Here is a 19,646-nt window from a genome sequence, read left to right as displayed (position 1 = left end):
AAGTGTGCATTGAATGAAAAGGATACTACTTTTTAAAGAACAAACTACACTGATCTAAATGTTTTGCAGTCAAGCGTGATCTTTAAAATAAACCCTACGTGATTTTGGAATTTGATTTTTCATGAAAGTGCCCCCTTTCTCTAAATTTATTCATCATATACGTCAGGCCGTAAGACCCAAAAGTATCCTTAATACAATTTGCTGGGATTCTGTGACTGGAAAAGGTGACAAGTTGGTGACTTTGACACTGCAGGTATTAATTCCATTTTCATGGTTTACTACGAGAGTCATTTTTCACATTATTCTGTAATATATTGTTAGACTAAAACCATTGTATTAAGACTGTTTAAAATGTAAGCATTATAATTCTGAAAATACAGATTTTAAGAAGAAACTTGGCTGTTTTGAACTTCATTCTTTTGGTGAGGAGCATGGAAGTTGAGTGTGTGAAGTTAAAGAATTTTCTGGTTTTCTCTCCCGAATCCTTCTTCCTGACTCGAAGCATAGATTATTTGCTTTGTGGGGAGCACAAGGGATTTTTTCATAATTCATTACCCTACAGGAACAAAGACATTTGAGTGTTAAGGGCTTGGGGTTGTGGGGTTTTTTTTTTTGTTTTTTGTTTTTTGTTTTTGCTTTTTGTTTTTGTAGCTCTGTCTGCCAATGAAGTTAATTGCCTTTGTGACGTTTGGTAGCATCGCTGATACGATTTCTTTAGTTTACTCAGTCTCCTTGTTTTTGGTCCCCCCATTCATAATGCAGAGCTTAAATAATTAAGCGTGGGGTCAGAGCGCCTCACCCACTCAGGACGTGAGCCTTCTGGGCAGCGGCGCAAGCGGGACCCAAGAAGGACAGAGCCCCAGTCCTGCTTGGTACCCGCGGGTGCGCGGCTCCGGGCGCGGGGGGCGGGGCCGGCAGTCTCACGCCCCGCCTCGGGGTGCGGTGGGGGCGGGGCCTGCGGACGGACTCTGTCGGGGCGGGGGCGGGGCCCACGGGCTGGGACTCTGCCTCGGGGAGGAGGCCTGGGCGGGGCTCAGCCTTGGGAAGGAGCGAAGGCGGGGCCTGCGGGATAGGACTCTGCCTGGGGGTAGGGGCGTGGTTCAAGGGCTCCGGCTCCGCCTGGTGGAGGAGAGGGGGCGGGCCTGCGGGCTGAGGCTCCGCCTCGGGAAGGAAGCGGGGGCGGGCCTGCGGGCCGGGACTCCACCACGGGAAAGGGACATGGGCGGGGCTCAGCCTCTGGAAGGAGCGGAGGCGGGGCCTGCGGGATAGGACTCCGCCTGGGGTGGGGACGTGGCTCGCGGGCTCCGCCTCGGGGAGGGGCGGGGGCGGGCCTGAGAGCTAGGTCTCCGCCTCGGGGAGGAGTCGGAGGCTGAGACTCCGCCTCGGGGAGGAGTGGGGGCGGGACCCGCCGGCCGGGACACTGCCTCAGGGAGAAGGGGGCGTGGCCTGTGGGCAGGGCTAAGTCTCGGGCTGCACCGTCCCTCCGGGTCGCCTGGGGGCGCCGTGGTGCGGCGCCGCGGCCACTCCCGGAAGCGCTCTCTTGGGGTCGGCAGTCCTGGAGGCAGAGGCTGCTCGACAGCACACGTGCGGCAGCCGCGATGAAGTTCGCTTACCGGGTGAGCGAGGGCGCGGGACCGGGGCCGCGGCGCTGGGTCCGGGGTGGGGGGCGGTGGGGCCGCACTGTCTCTCAGCCTGTAACCTGCGCGGCCGGCCCCAGGGCCATGGGCGGACATCCCGGACCCGGACGGAGAGGCGGGCCCCGGCCCCCAAGCGGCAGGTGTGGGCGGGAGAGAACGGAGCCCTAGCGGGATGAGCATTGACAGGCCAGCCCTGGACTGAAGGCCTGATTCGCGGCTGCACGCGGGCAGAGGAGCCGCAGAGCCGAGCCCCGGAACGTCGCCTTCATCTTCCTTCGCTGTCAGGGTCACGTGGCTGCCCGATGGTGGGGACACTGGAGGTTTACCACCCCGTCCACACCTTGTGGGTCCCAATTCTTGAGGGTAGTTCTGCCCCCGGCCTCCTGCCTGGTCGCGTGCCTCTCTCCCTGGTTCGTGCCAGGTCCTTAGCGCCTTGGCCTGGCTCTGGCCACAGCGCAGGCCTTCTTCAGCGCCACCCCGCACTTGCTGGCGCTTGCCCCTCAGTGCTCTCTTCCCCTGCCACCTAAACCAGGAGGGGATGGGTGGCGGCTCTCCTCCCGCCCATAGCCAGCTCCTCTCTGGCGGCTGCACTTCACCCGCTGTCTCCATTCCTTGGGGCCACCTTCCTGGTCGGGACAGCATCACCGAACCGCCTCCCTGCTCTCCCTGTTGTTCCCGCTGTGGTGAGCATGGTCTTAAAAAAAAAAAAAAAAAAAAAAAAAAAAAGGGGGGGGGTGGGATTTGAATCACAGCCGGCCTCTGCTTAAAATGTTCTCGGCTGGCCAGGCTTCTCCCTCTGAGCTCCCTGAGGTTATGAGGGCCGTCACTTCCAGATGCTGGCCCTGCTGGCTCCTTCTCTCTAGGTTCTGGTTCTGGTGGCCCCTCCAGGGGTCCTTCCCTGACCAGTCTCGGAACTACCTCTCTCTTCCAATCGCTACACACGCTCTGTAGTTCCTTCTTCAGTGCCCCTCCCCCTGGACATAGACTATGAGGGCATCAGGGCACAGACCCCAGCATCCAGCCGCATGTCCAGGGAACACATGAGTTTGGCGATGAATGAATGAATCAGCTAATAAATTGGAGCCCAGCAGGTTACTTTGTTCAAGAAGCCTTGAGCCCCAGATGCCCTTGGAGTGCCCTTTTCTCCTCCTGAAACGTGGGTCCTGTTCTCTTCTGCACTTGGCAAACGCCTCTGTCCTTGTACGCGTCCCACATACTCCCAGTGCCCCTCTCCCACCTCAGCAGGAGTTTAGGGCCCCTGGGGGTTGGGCTCACTTTGCTTTCCTCCCTCTCGCTCAAGGCTGGGCTGCGCAGGTGGCCAGCAAGTGTCCCAGGGGATGCGTGGAGGGACCCCAGGAATGACCAGGGACCTGGGGGGGAGCAGGGAGTCTGTGCTGTCTCCTTGACCAGAGAGAGGCCTCGTTCAGCCCTTTCCCAAAATTGAGACTTTTGTACTTTTGTTAAGATGGCTTTATTTTCTTTCCAGTTTTCGAATTTGCTGGGGACAGTCTATCGGTGTGGAAACTTAAATTTTACATGCGATGGAAATTCAGTTATTAGTCCTGTGGGAAACAGAGTGACGGTGTTTGACCTTAAAAAGTAAGTGCGTTACCAGGATGTTAACCACAGTGACCGCTATGGCGTGTGGGCAAACGCTGACCGCGCCTTCCTCTCACTAGTGCCCCCGTTAAGTGCCGCAGCCCGAAAGCCTGTTCCAGGGTGTACGGAGTGTCAGCGGGTCAGGAGTGCGCCTGGTCCCTCAGCTGAAGCCCAGTATCTAGGTTGTTGGCCTCACCTCCAGGGCAGAGCTCCCGCTGCTGGGCTGCCTTGTCGCCGGCTCACTGCGGCTCAGTTCTGCCTGCTGGGTGTGCTGTCCTCCCGGACGAGCATGTGGCTCTGTCCTTCCTTCTCAAGGGAAGGACTCCTGAGCGGTTGTCACTGCTTCCCACAGTCGTGTGGCCGGGGTGAGACCCTCCTGTCGCCCGGGTTTCTGTCCTGCTCTGCAGGCCTCAGCCTGTCTGTACGGTGGGACGATGGTCCACGTCTTTGCCGAGGGGGACTTCTGAAGCTCCTGAGAGCAGTGCTTGTGGGGGAACTCAGGGCCAAGTGCAGGCCTGACCGTCACGGCTGCCGTGGTGTTTAAATGATATCTGCTGGGGCTTGCTGGAGCAAGGAGCACGCGCTCGTTGGAGGAAAACTAGAAAGTAGGACAGTAGGGAACCAAGTTAGACTCTAAGCAGCGGTTACCCGTCTTTAACGTTATTTTTGCGTTTTTGCACACTCTCCCAGCTCTGTAAGAACAGTTCTGCCTACGTGTGCCGACCTTGTGGTTAATCCTTTCTGTTAACGTGTAGCTTGTTTCCAGTTTTCCGACTTCGTAACGTCTGTAAAATTCTCCCCAGATGTGGTTCTACAAACAAAATTGGCAAACCGAAGCCCAGTTTTAAGGTTTTTAATCTGCTTTACCAGATACTCTCCGAGGACCTGTTTTTCTTTCTGCTTTCCCAACCGGGAGCTCTGGCCCCAGAGCCAGGAAGGGACAGGAAGGGTGGGGAGGGGAAGGGTCTCAGGCCACCCCTGCCCCCCTCGTCTGACAACTGAGACCAAGGACACGGCTCTGGTTTTGTCTCCTAGCAACAAATCCAGCACTTTGCCCTTGGCCACTCGGTACAACGTTAAGTGTGTCGGGCTGTCCCCAGACGGCCGCCTGGCCATCATCGTTGATGAAGGTAAGTGCCCTTGGCCGGGAAACAGCGGCTCAGGTGGTTGGGGCACACGAGGCCATCACCCTGTCCCGCTGGGGGTGTAGGCCTCCGCGGTCCTGCCTGCGGCCCGGGCGGGCTTTGGGATGAGGGTTTGGGGGCGGGGGGGGGGGGGGGGGACGCAGATGCGCCTAGGTGTCCCGTCTGGGGCGACCGCACATCCGCCACTTTCCCTTCCTGCAGGGGGGGACGCGCTGCTGGTCAGCCTGGTCTGCAGGTCCGTGCTCCATCACTTCCACTTCAAGGGCTCCGTGCACAGCGTGTCCTTCTCCCCTGACGGCAGGTGAGGGCTTGGCGCGGCCTCCGTGACCCGCGCGGCGGGGCTCGGGGGGGCTCTCTCGACGGGAGGTGGCAGCGCGGGAGCCTGTGCTCAGGCCTCATCTTGTTGCGCGTCTGGGCTCCCACAGGGCTGCACGGCCACAGGCCCCGCTCCCCCTACTTGAGGGCTGGGGCTCCCACCCTGAGCGGGAGATTCCGAAGGTCCTTGTCCAGGACCGCCTCCAGACAGCAGAGCCACAGAGGGGCCCCTGTCTCTGAGTGGCACTGACCCCCAGCCTCGACGTGCACAGTGAGAATGTTGTGTGCAGACAGGGCCCTGGCTGGACCCAGCCTTGCTCTGGGTTCAAGGGCCACAGGAGAGAGGGCCGGTTCCCAGCATGCTCACACCCAGGCTGACCCTGATGTGCCCTGGAGGGGGCAGCCCTGGATTTCGGCCGTGAGCCCCCGTTCCACGTCCACACTCAGAAACTGCTTAGAACGGCCTCCAAGGCAGTGGCCACTCCCCAGCGCCCGTCGTGCAGAGCCCTGTTGTCCTTCCGGCTCCCGGGGCGTCTGTCCCAGGCTGGTGGGCGGCCAGAGGTGTGGCAGCATTCAGGGTGCCTGCAGGGTTGGTCTGTCTCTCTGACTGTCCACCTGTCCTTCTTTGGCCTCAGTCCCTGTAGGAGGAGAGGGGACCTGGGGGCCATGGAGAGGCAGGCCCCTATGTTTTGCCTCTCGTAGGAAATCGCCTCGTAGCACGTGCACTGTCCTCAGAGACTGAGCTGGTCTCGGGACTCCATGGGTCTTATGGATCAACGGCCCCTTTTCTGTGGCAGGAAGTTCGTTGTCACAAAAGGCAACATCGCTCAGATGTACCACGCCCCTGGGAGGAAGCGGGAATTCAACGCGTTCGTCCTGGACAAAACCTACTTTGGGCCATACGATGAGACCACGTGCATCGACTGGACGGACGACTCCCGGTGAGGCCTGCGGGCGGGGCCTGAGGGGGACGCCTAGTAGCTGGCCTCTTGTTGGGGGGAGGGGGCGGGGGGGAGCCTGGGGACTCTTGTCGAAGACCAGAGTTTCGGTCTGGAGTGGCCTCCGTCCAGCCTCACGAGGTGCTGGAGGCAGGATGGGCTCCTGGTTCTGAGTGGGGCCTGCGCTGCCTGGGGCATCCGCCCCTGGACACCGGAGCGCGGATGGCAGCCTTGCTGGGGATGCTGTATCCGATGTGACGCGGCCCAGTCGGTGCCACCAGATGGGCGGAGCAGCTGTGTCCACGGCAGAGTCGGGAGCTGCTCCCAACATGGGGGCCGGCCCCGTCCCCTCACGGCCGCACCCCTAACCGCCCTGAAAGGCACCTCAGCCGCTTGCTCGCTCCTAGCTGCCCTGTACTCTGTGCACGGGGACAGTGGAGGCTGGGGGTCAGTGCCGCTTTGCACACCGGCCACCGCCGGGTGAGAGGTGGGGCACAGTCGCGGGCGGTTCCCAGTGCGTCTGCGGGAGATGGCCTCGTGCTCCTAGTGCGTGGCTCCTCTATGGACGGGCAGGGGCGGCGCCCTGTAGCCATGCCTTCCCGCCTCTTCCGCGAGGCGATGCCTATTCCCGCGTCTGCCTGTGTTCATGCCCTAAGCAGGGCCCCCCGCGCAGCACCCCGTGGGCATGGTGGTCCATTCTCAGGGCTCCCTTGGGCTGCCCTGTGGGGAGGGCTGTGACCCGTCCACCAAGACACGCAGATCAGTGCAGTGCAGGCCCGGCTGGTCTCCCTGGGTCTCTCCCCTGCACTTGTGTGGAGCTCCACCACAAACCCCGAGGACGAGCTGAGTCTCTTTTGTCCAGGTGCTTTGCGGTCGGGAGCAAAGACACGTCCACGTGGGTTTTCGGAGCTGAGCGCTGGGACAATCTCATCTACTATGCGCTGGGAGGACACAAGGACGCGATCGTGGCTTGCTTCTTTGAATCCGGCAGCCTAGATGTACGTTTCACTCGCCCAATGCGTCCCAGATCTCAGCTACGCACCAGCTGCCCCCCCCCGCCCCCGCCCCCGTAGACACAGGTGCCCCCCGGGTTACCTGGGGGTGTTCAGGAGCCAGCGGCACCTGTTGGCTGCCCATTGGCCATCGTCTCTGCCAGTGCTCAGGGGCAGGCTGCAGACGGATGTAGCTACGTGGGATTTTGTCCACCACGTGGCTGGCGCGGGCTGACCCGTGGCCACTCCCACACGCTTCCTTTTCCAGCTGTACACGATCAGCCAGGGCGGGGCCCTGTGTGTGTGGCAGTGTGACACCTCCCCCGAAGGCCTGAGGCCGAAAGCCCCCACGGGCTGGAAGGCAGATCTGCTGCAGGGGGAAGAGGAGGAGGAGGAGGAGCGGGAGGAGGAGACCACGGTCCGGGGGAAAACCGCACCGGCCCCGGAGGAGCAGCAGGGAAAAGTGAAGTACTCTCGGCTGGCCAAGTAGGTGTCCTCGCAGAGGCTGGCGGGGGCCTCGCGCCCTCCAAGGCTGACGTGACAAGGAGGCCCAGAGGGCCTGGGAGCCAGCCGGGAGGCCGCCTGGTGTCCCAGGTGCAGGGTCAGGGAGGGGAGAGCCTCGGGCAGAGGGAAGGAGAGGCCGCTGCAGCAGGGCCCGTGTCCTGCATGGAGCCGGGGCGCCTGGCCTGGGGCACAGGCATGAGATGGGCCTGGCGCCCCGTCTCTCCATCCACGGCTCTTCTGACCCCCCCGTCCATTCAGGTACTTTTTCAATAAGGAGGGAGATTTCAACAACCTGACTGCTGCGGCCTTTCACAAAAAGACCCACCTCTTGGTCACCGGCTTTGCTTCTGGAATCTTCCACCTTCACGAGCTCCCCGAGTTCAACCTCATCCACTCCCTGAGGTGAGGGCCGGGGGGAATGGCGGGTTGCACGCGTGCTCGCCGGCCCCACCGGACGACGGCGGGGAGTGAGTGCGGGGCCGTGCGAGGTGAGGCTGTGGGACGGCCAGGCGGGCGATGGGCAGAGTGGGCTCGTGGTGCCGCCTGCCCGCCCTTTTCAGATGCCCCGCCTTCCTGCCCAGCATCTCCGATCAGAGGGTCGCTTCCATCGCTGTCAACGGCTCCGGAGACTGGATCGCCTTTGGCTGCGCAGGTTCGTCTTTGTGCAGGGTCCGGCCAGAACAAGAACGGAGCTCCTGTCCCAGGACGACCGCCTGTGGCCCCCTCGCCTCCGGGGCCCGGTGCCAGCGAGCACGGCCGGTCGGCCAGCGGCCCTCGTCAGGAGCAGCGGTGCAAGTCCACAAGCGACGCCTCGCTTGCTGAGCCCCTGTCTCCGTCAGCCGGGCCCATGGCCGTGGGCCTCGGGTGGGCTCCGTTAGGTGACGGGGCTGCCGCGAGGCAGTGACACGGGGTGGCAGCGTCCCTGCCGGGTTCCCTCACTCAGGTGGATGGTGACAGAGGCACTGGCCTCGGTGGGTCGGGCGGTCCGGTGCCGGCACAAGGCAGGACCCGATGGGGCGCGGGGCACAGTATGGTGGGCAGGTCCCCAGCCCCTCCCCACGTGTGCTCCGTAGGCCTGGGCCAGCTGCTGGTGTGGGAGTGGCAGAGTGAGTCCTACGTGCTCAAGCAGCAGGGCCATTTCAACAGCATGGTGTCTCTGGCCTACTCCCCCGACGGGCAGTACATCGTGACCGGTGGGGATGATGGCAAGGTGGGGCTGGTCAGGTGGCCAGGGCCGTGGCCTGGGGTGGGAAGGACGTGGGGCCTTGTCTGCTGGCTGGGGCACCGGGGGCTGGCCCAGCCAGGGAGACCCAGGCTCCAGCTCCGGGGTTCAGCCCGGAACTCACGGGCTTGCCCGCTCCATCTGGGCTCGCGGGGAGGGGTTCACAAATGACCTGGGGCCGGCTGGCTGTTTCTCTGTCTCTGCCTCAGATTCCCGCACACGTGCGCCCGCTTGTCCGTGGTGGCAGCCGTGGCATGTGGGTGCGGGTACGCCCCAGGGTGACACAGGCCCCACAGACCTCTACCCTCCCTCACGTGGAGGCGGCAGAGAGGCAAGGGGCAGATGGCGTCTCTAGGCTCGGTGGGCACACGGTGGAGTGTGCACATGTGTGCGTGTGCGTGGTCCTGAGCTGGTGCCGGCCTCCCTCTCCGCGCTGCAGGTCAAGGTGTGGAACACCCTCAGTGGCTTCTGCTTCGTCACTTTTACGGAGCACTCGAGTGGGGTCACCGGCGTGACCTTCACTGCCACTGGCTATGTCATCGTGACCTCTTCCATGGATGGGACCGTGCGTGCCTTTGACCTCCACAGGTGACCTTTCTAACAGTCTTTCTCTGGGGCGGGCCGTGATCACGAGGCAAGGGTCGCGGGCGTACAGACGAGGGTTCGGGGAGGGCCCAGGAACCTGAGCGGGGGTGTCCGGGACTCTGAGCGTTGCCAGCTGGACTCGTGTCTCGGGGCAGGTACCGGAACTTCCGCACCTTCACATCTCCACGGCCCACCCAGTTCTCCTGCGTGGCCGTGGACTGCAGCGGGGAGGTCGTTTCGGCCGGGGCGCAGGACTCCTTCGGGGTCTTCATCTGGTCCATGCAGACGGGCAGGCTCCTGGACGTAAGAGCCGCACGGCTGGGGGCCGGGGTCGGGGGCGCAGCCACACGCGGGAGGGGCGCCTCTGCAGACCCGCGGCGAGCAAGCAGCTCCGGCTTCCGGCCGGGGCTCCTCCCGTCCTGCGGGGATACAGCCAGCCCGTCCTGCGTCCTCGGGGCAGCGGGACCTCGTGCGCAGCACCCTCGGGGCGGGTGGCCTCTTCATACCTCCTCTTCGGTCGCCACAGGTTCTGTCTGGCCACGAGGGCCCCATCAGCAGTCTGTGCTTTAGCCCGGTGAAGTCCGTCCTGGCCAGCGCCTCCTGGGACAGAACGGTGCGCCTGTGGGACATGGCAGACAGCTGGAGGACCACGGAGACGCTGGGCCTGACCTCGGATGGTGGGTGCACGGGCCAGGGGAGGGGGGCTGGCGGGCGGGAGTTCTGACACGGAGGAAGGCTGCGTTAGACGGGGCGCTGCCTGTCCATCTTGGTTGTGGGTTGAGGGACATCGGGCGTGGTGTCCCTCGGTGTCAGGCTCCTCTGTAGGACAGTCGGGGGCCTCGCGCGCTCGCTGGCTCAGCTGCCGGCCCCGAGAAGCAGCCAGCGCTGTCAGGCGGAGCCTCAGGGAGGACTCCGGGTTGACGGTAGGCTGGGAGGCCCCGCCACCCGGGCTCCGGCCGTCTGCGCGTGCAGGCGAAGCTTTCCTGCCCCGCACACGTGACGTTCGCGTCGTGGGCCCCTGGGACTCGCAGCCTGTGCGGTGTCTCTGCTTCCCGCCACCCCGCTCGGCTCTGGTTCGTGCTCTTCGCGGCCGGCCGGTGGCCTGTGTCTGCAGGGCCTCCAGGTCGTCTGTGTCCAGTCCGTCCCGCGGTTCTGTCAGTCACCTGTGTCCTGCTCTCCGTGTGCCGCACCCCCGCCGGGCCTGGCCCCTCACCCCCCCCCCCCCCCCCCCCCCCGGCCCCTCCCAGCAGGCTGGCCTCCTGCCTGTCTCATGACCCCACCCGGACCCGCTCGCCCCCTGAGGCAGTTGGAGCCCTGCCCTTCGCTAGCACGGCCCCGGGGCCTCCCTCGCAGGGTGGGGCTTGTCTGGGGGAGCTTCGTGTGCCTCCACTGGTGCCCGCCTGGCTCTCCTGCATTGACACCGGCTGAGGACGGAGGGTGTGGCCTCCTGCCGGCGCTGGGCTCCTTCTCTGGCCCTGATCACGCGTCTCTTTTCAGCCCTGGCTGTGACCTTCCGTCCCGACGGGGCAGAGTTGGCCGTCGCCACACTGAACTCACAGATCACCTTCTGGGACCCCGAGAACGCCGTGCAGACGGGCTCCATCGAGGGCAGGCACGACCTCAAGACGGGCAGGAAGGAGCTGGACAAGGTCACCGCCAAGCACTCGGCCAAGGGGAAGTGAGTGCCTCAGTGAGCGGGCGCAGAGCCCGGGTTGGGTTTGCGGTTGGCGGGTGTCCGTGTCTTTTCCCCTCCTTGGCCTTGTGGACCGTCGGGGACTGGTGTTTGCACATCTGCCTCTGCTCCTTTTGGGTGTGGCTCTTGGGGTGGGGTCACCAGGTAACCCAGGTTCACTTTTTCGAGGAACTGCTGGAGTGTTTTGCAAAGTGACGGCACCATCTGATATCCCCGCCGGCAGCGGGAAGGGTCCCGGTTTCCCCACGTCACCGTCCCCGTCCCGTCCCTGCCCATTACTGCCAGTTTTTCTAAATCACAGCCGCGTGGGACGGGGCGTGAGGTGATGTCTCGACGTGGCGCTGACCTATCTTTTTTTTAAGGACCGATGCTGTCAAACACGTTTTCGCAGGCCGAGCGGCCGTCTGGACGTCGTGTCTGGAGAAGCGTCTGTCCAGGGCATTTGCTTGTTTTAATTGTGTGTTTCTCGAGTTGTGTATGCATTCGAGACGGGAGCTCCCCGACAGACCTGTCCCTTGGAAATCTCTTTTCTGCTCTGTGGGTTCTCTTCGCTTTCTCTGGTGTGTTTTCAAGCGCGAACGTGTTTATTTTCTCTTCTGTCGGTCGTGTCCTTTGGTGTGTGGGACAGTCGTCTCCCGTGGCCAGGCCCGTAGGCACCTGGTTTCCGGGGATGCAGGGCCGAGGAGGCCCCCCTGCCCGTGGTTGCCTTGCGGGTGACAGGCACGGTGGCCTCCTTTTCCTTCTGACTTCAGCAAGGAAACATCGTGACTGGAGCCATGCGGTCCTTTCGTGAAAGGGCCATGTCCGCTGGGAGGTCCCTTCTTGGGTGGCCTGCTGCCTCGGAGCCTTGTGAGCCCCAGGCCAGAGCCCCGCAGACGATGCCTGCTGGGCTTTGAGGGAGCGCCACACGCTAGGGGTCCCTGGGGGTGAGCGTGTGTGTGTCCCCTCTGCTCAGGGCCTTCACTGCTCTGTGCTACTCTGCGGACGGCCAGAGCGTCCTCGCGGGAGGGATGTCCAAGTTCGTGTGCATCTATCACGTCAAGGAGCAGATCCTCAGGAAGAAGTTCGAGATCTCCCGCAACCTCTCCCTGGACGCCATGGAGGTGAGCGGGTGCCCGGGCCTGGGCTGCCCTCCCCACGTCCTGGCGCCACGGGGACCGGGAGGAGGCTCTAGGCGTGTGTGCGCCTGCCTGGGTCCCCGCCCCCTCCCGAGGGATTCTGGGCGCGGGTGTCCCCGTTTCCCTGAGGACGGCAGGCTGATGGGGCAGACGCCCCACGTGTGCCGGCCTCTTGGAGGCTGACGGGAGCCCTCGGTGCAGCGCGTTAGGGAATCTGACCGCCGTGGTGGTGGCAGCGGGGCCCTGCACATCCGCAGCAGCTCTGAGGGCGGGTTCTGCTGCACAGCGGGTAGGGACGCGTGTCCCACGTGCATCCCACACGGGGCCGGGTCTCCGTCAGTATTTGTGGCATGTGAGGAAGGCAGGGGACAGGGGACAAGTGAGACATCTGGAGCTTTGCCCTTCTAGGAATTTCTGAACCGGAGGAAGATGACAGAGTTTGGCAACCTGGCACTAATCGATCAGGACGCCGGGGCAGAGGACGGAGTCGCGATCCCACTGCCGGGTGTGAAGAAAGGTGAGCGGAGGGCCCCGCGTGTCTCCAGAGGCCCCGGCCACAGCAGGCTGCGCTGCCCACCTCCTTTACCCGCGTGACAGCAGCCTGGCTCAGCGGCTGGCACCCGGCCCTGTGCCTCGCGCTCACCCACACGTGGGCCACGGGGAGGGCTCCGGGGTCAGGGAGCTGGCGGTCCAGGAGGCCCACAGGGTGCGTGCGCCTCACGGGGACGGGGCAGGCGAGCCGGGGGCCTGGTAGACCGTCAGGAGGGGACACTGCCAGCTAGAGAGCCCGTGTGCCAGCCCTGGGCAAGCAGCTGCTGTGCAGCTCCCCGCCCCCCCTTCCCCGTGCTGGCCTGGGTCGGCTCATTCCAGCCCTGGCTCGTGCCCCACCACGTGCCTGCGGGCCCGCCCCGCACGCTGGGGAGTGGGGGCTCCTCAGCGACTGGCTGGGTGACGGACCCAGGACCGCACGATCGCCGTGGGCCCTGGAGCAGCCCTGCCTGCACCGAGCCCCTTCTCAGGAACCTCTTAACGAGAGGGGGGTCTGTGAGCCCTCAGTGATGGGCAAGGGTGCTTCTCAGCCTGTCTGGAGACCTTTTTTTTTTCTTTTTAAATTTCTTAATGTTTATTTCTGAGACAGAGAGAGAGCATGAGTGTGGGAGGGGCAGAGAGAGAGGGAGACACAGGATCCGAAGCAGGCTCCAGGCTCCGAGCCGTCAGCACAGAGCCCGACGCGGGGCTCAAACCCACAAACCGTGAGATCATGACCTGAGCCGAAGTCGGTCGCTCAACCGACTGAGCCACCCAGGCGCCCCGTGTCTGGAGACCTTTGATTGTCACAACTCGAACAGAACAGGCACTGTTGGTGGTGAGTGTGGGGGACTGAGGGGTCCGCTGGACCCATGAGAACCCAGCCCCATGTGTTGGTCCCCCTGAGGTCAAGAGCCCCCAGAGAGAATTTGTGGGGAGATACACACGAAGTGTTGCTGAGCTGGCTTCCAGGTGGCTGGGGGCCCGGCAGAGAGGAGCCTTTTCTCAGGTGATGTACGTGTCGTTGAGCTTGGAACATAGCACCCCTCACACCGCAGATTTGAAAACAAATTTCAGGAGCGCCTTGGGGGTGCTCAGTTGGCTGAGCCTCCTACTCTTGAATTCGGCTCCGGTCACGATCTCGTGGTTCATGGGTTCGAGCCCTGCGTCAGGCTCTGTGCTGACAGTGTGGAGCCTGCCTAGGAGGCTCTCTCTCCCTCTCTCCCTGCCCCTCCCCGCCCCTCCCCCACTCCTGCTCTCTTTCTCTCTTTCTCTCTGTCATAAGAAATGAACTTCAAAAAGTTAAACTAAAACAGGTTTCCAGAGGAGATGAGGACGAGCCCCTACAGATGCATGGGGTGGTGACCAGGGAGGACGAGCCCCCACCCCACAGAGCTGCCCTGTGAGGTCGTGCGTCTCATGCACTGCACAGAGTGCTTGGCAGGGTGGCCGGTGGGGACTGGAGCCACCCTGCCCTCGGCCTTTGGGTTGTGCCAAGGCCTTTTCGCGGAATAGGGCAGGTGTCTGTCGGCCAGGCTGAACGCCCACAGGAGCGTGTGCTCCAGGGGCTCGTCCGCGGAGGCCAGCGGCGCCCGTGAAACAGCATCTGGGGCCCTGGCACGAGACTCCCCGCGGGGCCCCGGGGCCAGAGCCACCGCTCCCGCTGGGCCTGGAGCAGCAGGGCAGCCCTCCTTTCGCGGAGGGGGAGGGCTGCCCTGTAACCGCGAGGCCCCTGTGTTCCAGGTGACATGAGCTCTCGACACTTGAAGCCTGAAATCCGGGTGACTTCGCTTCGCTTCTCTCCCACCGGTGAGCCCCGGCCAGTGGGTCGTGGGTGCCGGGAAGCGTGGGGGTTGGTCCCGATGGGCTTCCGGGCCCACGGTGCACGTGGTGGGCCTGGCACCTCTGTTCCAGTGACGAGGTTGGTCACAGCTTCTGGCCGGCTCTGGGCCTCGCTGTCCTCCATGCGTGACGTGTGGTCTTTGTCCGCTCCCGACACGCTGGGCTTTGAGGCGGAGGCAGGCGGCTGCGCCGAGCGTCCTCACGTGTGCCAGTCTGCGGCGCGGCAGGGGAGGGTCTGTGCCCGCAGGGCCTGGGACCGTTAGGTAAATGCGGTCCCACAGGGCGGACAGGAGTGGGGGTTGCAGTGGGCTCGTCCGGGGGGTGACGGCCGACACTCCCCAGCATCAACGGGGAGGCAGAGGCAGCAGGGCACAGAACGGCACGTGGCCGAGTACGGCCGTGCAAGTCGGGGTGCAGACCGTGGCCCAGTCTGGCCGGCTCCACAGTGGGGACGCCACGTTGCCGCAGAGCCGGAAGCCCACGGGCTCACGGAGGACTTGACCGGGCCTGGTGCTCACGGGACGTGAGCGGACGCACACGGGCTCTGCCCTGAAGTGGCTGGTGGCTGGGGTGGGAGCAGGGGGCGGGCGTCCCCGTGCCCCTTTCTTGCTGATACTCTTGGGACCGCGGGGACTTATTCGGTGCCTTTTAAGTAAAAGCGGGGAAGGTGAAAGTGGGTGTTCAGGAAACCCCCCGACTGCCTAATTCCCAGGGCGCTGCTGGGCAGCCACCACCACCGAGGGGCTCCTCGTCTACTCCCTGGACGCCCAGATGCTGTTTGACCCATTTGAGCTGGACACCGACGTCACCCCCGCACGCATCCGGGCGGCCGTGCGCCAGCAGGACTTGACCAGGGCCATCCTCATGGCCTTCCGGCTCAATGAGCGGACGCTGCTACAGGAGGTCCTGGAGTCGGTGCCCTGGGACGAGGGTGAGCGCCGCACGGGCCCGGCAGCTTCTCGGCCCCTGCACGCACGGGGTGGGGTCTAGGCCGCGCTCGCCTTCTCTCCCGAGGGACAGTTCTTTGCAGAGTGAGTACAGTTTCCTCCCCCTGCAGTCGAGGTCGTCAGCTCCTCGCTTCCTGAGCTGTACGTGGAGAAAGTGCTGGAGTTCTTGGCTTCCTCCTTCGAAGTGTCTCGCCACCTGGAATTCTACCTCATATGGACCCAGAAATTGCTCCTGGTGCACGGGCAGAAGCTGAAGTCTAGGTGAGGGGTGCGTCAGCTGTGACGCCCGTCTCCCGTCGCTCAGCTGCGCTTTGCTGCAGGTCAAAGGGGGAGCTTTGTGCGTGCGCGCGCGCGCACACACACACACACACACACACACACACACACACGAGAGGGCACAGCTAGCGCCTCGGTGAGTGCTGTGCGCTGAGACAAGTCTCCTTTCCAGAGCAGGGAAGGTGCTGCCGGCCGTTCAGTTCCTTCAGAAGAGCATCCAGCGGCACTTGGACGGTGTCTCCAAACTGTACGTGTGGCTGGTGGGGTCAGTGGGTGGGGCGGGGTGGCCCGTCACCAGCTGGTTCCACGCTGGGGGCTGCCCCCTGAGTCGTCTGTTTTGGGGACAAAACACTGGGAGGTGTTCCCTCCCTCCCTGGTGAACTGAGCGCACGGGCCACCCGCGGCGGGACTCGGGGCTGGCGGGCTGCGGGTGTGGCCGGGAGTTTCGAGCGATCCCCCAACGAAACGAGTTCTCTGTCCTGTCGCCGGACGGTTCGTTCGTGGTTCGTGCACCTTCTGCCCCCTGCCCTGAGGCTCAGCAGAGTCACAGCGGCCGTGATCACCACCGCTTGGCCTTTCCTGGGCCCGTTGACTGGGCACGTAGGGGGCCTGCGGTCTTCGGGTCAGTGTTGAGGTGTCCCAGCCCTGTTTCCAGAGTGTGTTCTCTGCCCTTGCTGGTGACTGCCCGGTGTCTACAGAGGCAGGGCCTGTGTCAGTCCTCGACTGCCTCCTCAGTCTTCAGCCCACAACCAGCCCTTCCTTCTAGTGTCCTGGCCGCCCGCTGGAACACGCCAGGGGGCCAAAGGGGTCTGTGTTAAAGTCTGCCGCATGCTCAGAAGAGCCTTCTCTCTGTTGAGGCTTCCGTGACTCGACAGAGCTCAGTCCCAGAGACCAAGTGCCTCTCGTTAGACGGATTCTTCTGTCACGTTCACGTAGATGCGTGATAAATGCTTCATTCCTTGGACGTCCATGCTGCTGACGTGTAGGGTGCTGTTGGCTTTTGTGTATTGATTGGGGAAGCAACACTTCGGTTACGTTGCCAAACCTAGATTGGGGGGGGGGGGGTCAGTTTGTTTGTTTTTAAAGTTCATTTATTTTGAGAGAGCGAGTGAGCACATGCACACGTAAGCAGAGGGAGGAGGAGAGAGCGTCCCGAGCAGGTTCTGGACGCAGGGCTCGATCCCACGACCTATGACCTGAGCTGAGATCAAGAGCCGTGTGACTGAGCCACCAGGGCATTCCACCTCAATAGTCCCTTACCTTTAACTCATTCTCACTGGGTGGCTTCCTACATGGAGACAAGGGTGTGATTTTTTCCCTTTATTTTGTTAACGTGGGGACTGACCTGATTGGGAGCGTCCCTCTCTGCTCTCTAAAAGGCCTTCAAGCTCTGCACCCGCCCCTTCCTCCGAGTCTGGTGGGGCTGGGGAAGCTATTGGGATGGGGTCCAGGCAAGGGCAGGGGCGGTGAGGGCGGACCAGAAGAGGTGGGTCTTAGGCCGGGTCCTTGAAGGCTGCCACTCCTGCAGGGCTGGGTGGCTCAGAAACCTAGTTAGGAGGGGCAGGTAGGGGGCTCCTGTAGTCCCTGGCTGGTTTTTCTTAGGGTCACAGGGAAGGCGGGTGCCGGGTGAGCCAGCGTCTGGATAGAAGAGAAAATCTGCTGCTCTTACTGCCGTGACTCCTGTGCGCTTTTCACAGCTGTGACTGGAACCGCTATAACATCCAGTACGCTCTGGCAGTTTCCGAGCAGCGGGGCATAAAGCGCCCCTCAGAGCCGCTGGGAAGCGAGGAGGAAGCGGATGCGTCTGACGACGATGACACTCTGCACCCGCTCGGGGAAGGACAGGAAGACGGGGACAGACAGCTGGTGTAGAGCCGGCCGCGTTCGCCACCCCACATTCCACGTGTTTTGGTTAAGACTCCCGGAGAGATGGAACCACGCGGCCTGGGCCCAGAAGCAAGCGGGAGGGCCGTCTGAGGGCTGCGTAGGTCCCCACGCCCGGACTCCTGTTCCCACGAGAACCAGACGTGACAGCAGCGGCAGCGAGAGCGCAGGCTTGTCACACAGGCCCGGGGCCCGCGGTGTAACAGCGAACGTTGCTCATCTCCTGTTGAAAACGCCTTTTACAGAAGCAAAAGGGTTCATTTTTATAGGCTCAAATTTTGTAGGATTATTATTTATATTTTTAATACACTCTTGACGACAGATTTAGAGATAAAAAAGATGAGGTTTTGTACATAAAAGTGGATTAAATCTGAACTCTGAATTGAGAATGTTTATAACATATCCTGGGTCGTGCAGGAAATCTGAACTCTGAATTGAGAATGTTTATAACATATCCTGGGTCGTGCAGGATAGGGTCCCCTGTCTGTTGGCCTCCTTGTGCAGGGGGCGTGGAAGAGCAGGGCAGCGGGATCACCCTCGTGGCCCCCAGGCTGGGCTGCCTGCCTTGGGGGTCTGTGCACTCTGACCTTGGAGGGGCGCTAGCAGCCCCAGAGCTGAGACCGGACAGCTCCCTTGGGGAGCTCACGCAGGCGCAGGGGGTGACACGAGCTGCTCTTCTGTGGAAGGCCCCTGAAAGCCTCACCGAGCAGGGCACAGAACCAGCTTCTCCCCAGCTGGGGGCCTGTCCCAGGGGCTCAGTAGCGAGGGCCACCAGGGTCAGGAAACTGGGCCGACCTGGGTGCAGCCCTTCCCTGAGGCTGCCTGGAGGCCTACAGGGTCGGGTGCGGGTGGGGCAAGCGCCTGGGGGCCCTGTAACCCTTGGGGGCCCATGTGCAGGTGTCACCGGCTGTCTGTGTCCACAATTCTCCCCACGCTCGCGGAGGCTGGAAAACCAGCCAGTCTTTCCAACTCACCTCTGCTTTCTTGCTAAGTTTCACATGTGCACGTTGAAGTTACGAACATTGATAGCGGGAACTGGTTTAGAGTGCAGTTGGGAGGCCAGCAGCGGCGGCTCTCAGCCCCATGGCTACCTGTCCACTGCAGACCCCGACCGGGAGAGACTCTCCTCCTGCCCCGACAATGGCCCAGCCAATGGGAATCCACTACACTTCCAACTCCCAGTTTACTCCAGTGGACTGTTTACAACACGCCCCCCCCAGCCCCAACTTTATAAATGAGCCTTCACTGGACCGCCCCGTGGTTTGACTGTAGTTTCAGCTTGGTGGTAGGGCTCCTGTCTCCAACAAACCCATTTTTGCCTGTAAAATAACCGGCGGCGTTATGTTTGACAAAGTGTAGCCGAGCAGACCCTGGAGAGGACAGAGGAGTGGGAGGTGGGGGCCCTGCAGGGCCTGGAGATGTGGCCGGCCTCCTACAAACAAACAAAGCGCTCAGCAGGGAGGCGGCTCTCAGCTCCCAGCCCTACTGAATCAGAATCTGCATCGTAGCCCTCCCTTCCCCAAAATGGAGACGTAGTGCATGTTAGCATCATCCCCGTGACCCCGTCGCTCTTATCAGCTCCTGTTCTGGAGGTGACACTGAGGGGACAAATGAACGCACCCACCCGCTGGTCCCCCAGGAGCCATGTAGAAGCCAGAATCCCCGTGGGAGAGTTCCCAGCTGCAGGGAAAGGATTGAGAATGGCTCCCTTGGGACCAGAAGAAATTGGGTCCATCTGTAGAAATGGAGGGGTCACGGCTGAAGGTTCAGGAATAAAGACAATGATTGTTCCAAGCTCATCTTTGGTCCTTTTAGAATATCCTGAATTTATTATTGTAGTTCCCCAGGAAGATCTCTCTGCAGAGATTTACCCTAAGTCTTAAAAAATGGAAAAATGTAAACATCAATGACAGTGGCAGCTTTGGGTTGAAATGCACAATATGTCTGCGGTGCTCCAGTGGCTTCCAAAAGTGACCACTTAAATTATCTTGGGGGCACCTGGGTGGCTCAGTGGATTAAGTCCAACTTCACCTCAGGTCATGATCTCTCTGTTCGTGGGTTCGAGCCCCGCGTCAGGCTCTGTGCTGGCGCCTCTAAGCCTGGAGTCTGCTTCAGATTCTGTCTCCGTCTCTCTTGCTCTCTCTGCCCCTCCCCCACTCACACGTCTCTCAAAAATGAATAAACGTTTTATACATGTGTATAAAATATATATATTACATATAAACTGTTGGACACCTGTTAGTTTGCAAAATAACAGATTAAGGGAAAGTATAATAAAGAACTCATCCAGGCGGCTCACGTGACCTGAATCCAGGATAACTACTAGGTATTTTTAACGGGAGAATTCCAGCTAGTACCTGAAAGAGTCCTGCTATCCCCACTCAGCAAGGATTTAATGCATGGAGACACTCTGTGCATCCG

At 61.9% G+C, this 19,646-nt stretch overlaps 1 protein-coding gene across 2 annotated transcripts; it reads left to right on the top strand.

Moving 5' to 3' along the window:
• The first annotated feature begins 1,462 nt into the window (after positions 1-1,462).
• On the top strand, positions 1,463-17,607 carry PWP2 (PWP2 small subunit processome component). Of its 2 annotated transcripts, XM_027041481.2 has the most exons (21): positions 1,463-1,616; positions 3,124-3,236; positions 4,272-4,366; positions 4,583-4,682; positions 5,494-5,637; positions 6,497-6,632; positions 6,895-7,112; positions 7,389-7,532; positions 7,712-7,782; positions 8,204-8,340; positions 8,792-8,940; positions 9,093-9,240; positions 9,464-9,614; positions 10,435-10,615; positions 11,586-11,733; positions 12,157-12,265; positions 14,020-14,085; positions 14,831-15,049; positions 15,176-15,326; positions 15,514-15,588; positions 17,039-17,607. In XM_027041481.2, the coding sequence occupies exons 1-21, from the start codon at positions 1,599-1,601 to the stop codon at positions 17,211-17,213; spliced, it is 2,748 nt and encodes a 915-aa protein (XP_026897282.2). In that variant the 5' UTR covers positions 1,463-1,598; the 3' UTR covers positions 17,214-17,607. The 2 variants fall into 2 exon arrangements, with proteins under 2 accessions (XP_026897282.2, XP_053076466.1); XM_053220491.1 differs by lacking the exon at positions 1,463-1,616 and having other exon boundaries at positions 2,367-3,236.
• Positions 17,608-19,646: the final 2,039 nt, after the last annotated feature.

The sequence above is a fragment of the Acinonyx jubatus genome, chromosome C2, assembly GCF_027475565.1.
Source record: "Acinonyx jubatus isolate Ajub_Pintada_27869175 chromosome C2, VMU_Ajub_asm_v1.0, whole genome shotgun sequence".
In the NCBI taxonomy this organism is placed as follows: domain Eukaryota; kingdom Metazoa; phylum Chordata; class Mammalia; order Carnivora; family Felidae; genus Acinonyx; species Acinonyx jubatus.
This window is presented reverse-complemented; position numbering and strand designations above follow the sequence as displayed.

Excerpts from the sequence above, each read along its gene's own strand:
- PWP2 (XM_053220491.1), top strand. The coding sequence starts at position 3,103 with ATGGCTTTATTTTCTTTCCAGTTTTCGAATTTGCTGGGGACAGTCTAT. Across the intron at positions 3,237-4,271 it reads ACGGTGTTTGACCTTAAAAA|CAACAAATCCAGCACTTTGC; the intron begins GTAAGTGCGTTA and ends TTTGTCTCCTAG. Across the intron at positions 5,638-6,496 it reads GACTGGACGGACGACTCCCG|GTGCTTTGCGGTCGGGAGCA; the intron begins GTGAGGCCTGCG and ends TCTTTTGTCCAG.